This window comes from Salpingoeca rosetta, assembly GCF_000188695.1.
Source record: "Salpingoeca rosetta unplaced genomic scaffold supercont1.15, whole genome shotgun sequence".
NCBI classification, from domain to species: Eukaryota; class Choanoflagellata; order Craspedida; family Salpingoecidae; genus Salpingoeca; species Salpingoeca rosetta.
Window position 1 is genome coordinate 1,140,211 of NW_004754919.1, and position 2,500 is coordinate 1,142,710.

The following is a 2,500-nucleotide window of genomic DNA, read 5'->3' on the forward strand; positions in this document are numbered from 1 at the left end:
TTGGGGGATGTCGCAACTCTTGAATCCCACTGTGCTAAACGTAATCGCATTACCCTGGCGCGACTTAACGGGGAACACTCGATCTAATATTTTCCAACCACCCAATCAAAAGAGAAATGAAGACCTCCCCACATCATTCTTCCCCGAACGAGGAACTCGGGTCTCTAGTACACCGTCGTCCGTGATGCTTCACAGCATGTGCCACTCGCACATTTCCGGGCTGTCGCACAGGGAGAATCGCTGATGGCCGTGCAGCTGCACAGGTGGCAGTGGCCGTTCACTCCCACGCACACCCGTCCTCAGCCTCTCACAGTTCCTTGTGCGTGCCATAGCACTTTCCGTTGGTTGTTGCGCAGTGCTCCGATGGGCGGCACCCGGCCGCGTCGCTGCACGCCTCCAGGTCGCCCTCAAACACCCCGCAGTACCCGCCATCGTCGTTGCTGTTGCTTCCGCACACGTCCGACCACGCGCACCCGGCGCTCATGCACCCGGCGCTCATGCAGGCATCGCTCATCTGCAAATGCCCAGCAGCAACAACCAACGACAACACACAGGGCAGGGCAGAGGCAAGCGCCATTGTCAGCAGCATCACCAACAAAAACCACACCCATTGACAAAGCAACACATGTCTCCGTTTCCCCGTCACACCACACTGCTCCCTCCCTCCCCACCCCAAACCAACACACATGCACCAAAGAGCACCATCACAGGCACCATCACAGGCACCAAAGAGCACCACTGCGTACCGTGAATTGGTGGCAGTCGTGCACGCCAATGTAGCACCGCTTGTTGACAGAGCTCCACAGGCACACGTCCGTGGCCCGGCACTCGTCCTGTGCCAGCGGCGCACACCGGTCCCTGTCCGCCGTCGGCTGGCACGCTTGCTCAATCATGCACTTGTCGTCCTGTTCGCACTGCCCAGCCGTCAGCTGCCGGCACTCGTTTGTGTCGTAGCACCCTGTCTCGCACTCAACGACAGCCGCAAACTGCTTCTCCTCCTCAGCCGTCATCGTCGCTGTGCTGCGGCACTCCTTGATGCAGCTGTCTGCGCCGTTGTCGCACTCGCCCCGGCGCGCCTTGGCCAGCACGCACTGGAACGTCACGTTGCATCCGCCCGTGCAAAGGGAGATGACGTCCTTGCACACGTACTTCTCGCAGATTGAGGAACCGGGGCTCTGGCCGCCGTCGTCCGCGCTGCTGCAGTGCATGTGCCACTCGCACGAGTCCTGGCTGTCGCACTTGGTGGCGTCGCTGATGGCCGTGCAGCTGCGCAGGTGGCAGTGGCCGTTCACGTCCCACGCACACCCGTCCTCAGCCTCGCACAGGTCCTTGTCCGTGCCAGTGCACTTTCCGTTGGTTGTTGCGCAGTGCTCCGATGGGCGGCACCCGGCCGCGTCGCTGCACGCCTCCAGGTCGCCCTCAAACACCCCGCAGTACCCGCCATCGTCGTTGCTGTTGCTTCCGCACACGTCCGACCACGCGCACCCGGCGCTCATGCAGGCATCGCTCATCTGCAAATGCCCAGCAGCAACAACCAACGACAACACAACAACCAACGACAACACACAGGGCAGGGCAGAGGCAAGCGCCATTGTCAGCAGCATCACCAACAAAAACCACACCCATTGACAAAGCAACACATGTCTCCGTTTCCCCGTCACACCACACTGCTCCCTCCCTCCCCACCCCAAACCAACACAACACACATGCACCAAAGAGCACCACTGCGTACCGTGAATTGGTGGCAGTCGTGCACGCCAATGTAGCACCGCTTGTTGACAGAGCTCCACAGGCACACGTCCGTGGCCCGGCACTCGTCCTGTGCCAGCGGCGCACACCGGTCCCTGTCCGCCGTCGGCTGGCACGCTTGCTCAATCATGCACTTGTCGTCCTGTTCGCACTGCCCAGCCGTCAGCTGCCGGCACTCGTTTGTGTCGTAGCACCCTGTCTCGCACTCAACGACAGCCGCAAACTGCTTCTCCTCCTCAGCCGTCATCGTCGCTGTGCTGCGGCACTCCTTGATGCAGCTGTCTGCGCCGTTGTCGCACTCGCCCCGGCGCGCCTTGGCCAGCACGCACTGGAACGTCACGTTGCATCCGCCCGTGCAAAGGGAGATGACGTCCTTGCACACGTACTTCTCGCAGATTGAGGAACCGGGGCTCTGGCCGCCGTCGTCCGCGCTGCTGCAGTGCATGTGCCACTCGCACGAGTCCTGGCTGTCGCACTTGGTGGCGTCGCTGATGGCCGTGCAGCTGCGCAGGTGGCAGTGGCCGTTCACGTCCCACGCACACCCGTCCTCAGCCTCGCACAGGTCCTTGTCCGTGCCAGTGCACTTTCCGTTGGTTGTTGCGCAGTGCTCCGATGGGCGGCACCCGGCCGCGTCGCTGCACGCCTCCAGGTCGCCCTCAAACACGCTACAGTCAGCATCCACTGCCGTTCCAGCCGTTATGGAAAGGACGAGCACGGTCAGTGACACGGCGGACACCGTCAGTGCCCAGCA

General features: G+C 62.0%; 1 protein-coding gene across 1 annotated transcript in view; it reads right to left on the reverse strand.

Moving 5' to 3' along the window:
• The window catches only part of PTSG_06042 (uncharacterized protein), a gene marked incomplete at both ends in the record, with an annotated part of 5,026 nt that overhangs the window by 2,496 nt on the left and 30 nt on the right, over positions 1–2,500 (reverse strand). Inside the window, 3 exons of the mRNA XM_004992877.1 lie at positions 312–514; positions 747–1,511; positions 1,733–2,500. The exon at positions 1,733–2,500 is cut by the window's right edge and continues 30 nt beyond it. Of these exons, the coding sequence (XP_004992934.1) occupies positions 312–514; positions 747–1,511; positions 1,733–2,500 (1,736 nt within the window). The remainder of the gene's footprint in view (positions 1–311; positions 515–746; positions 1,512–1,732) is intronic.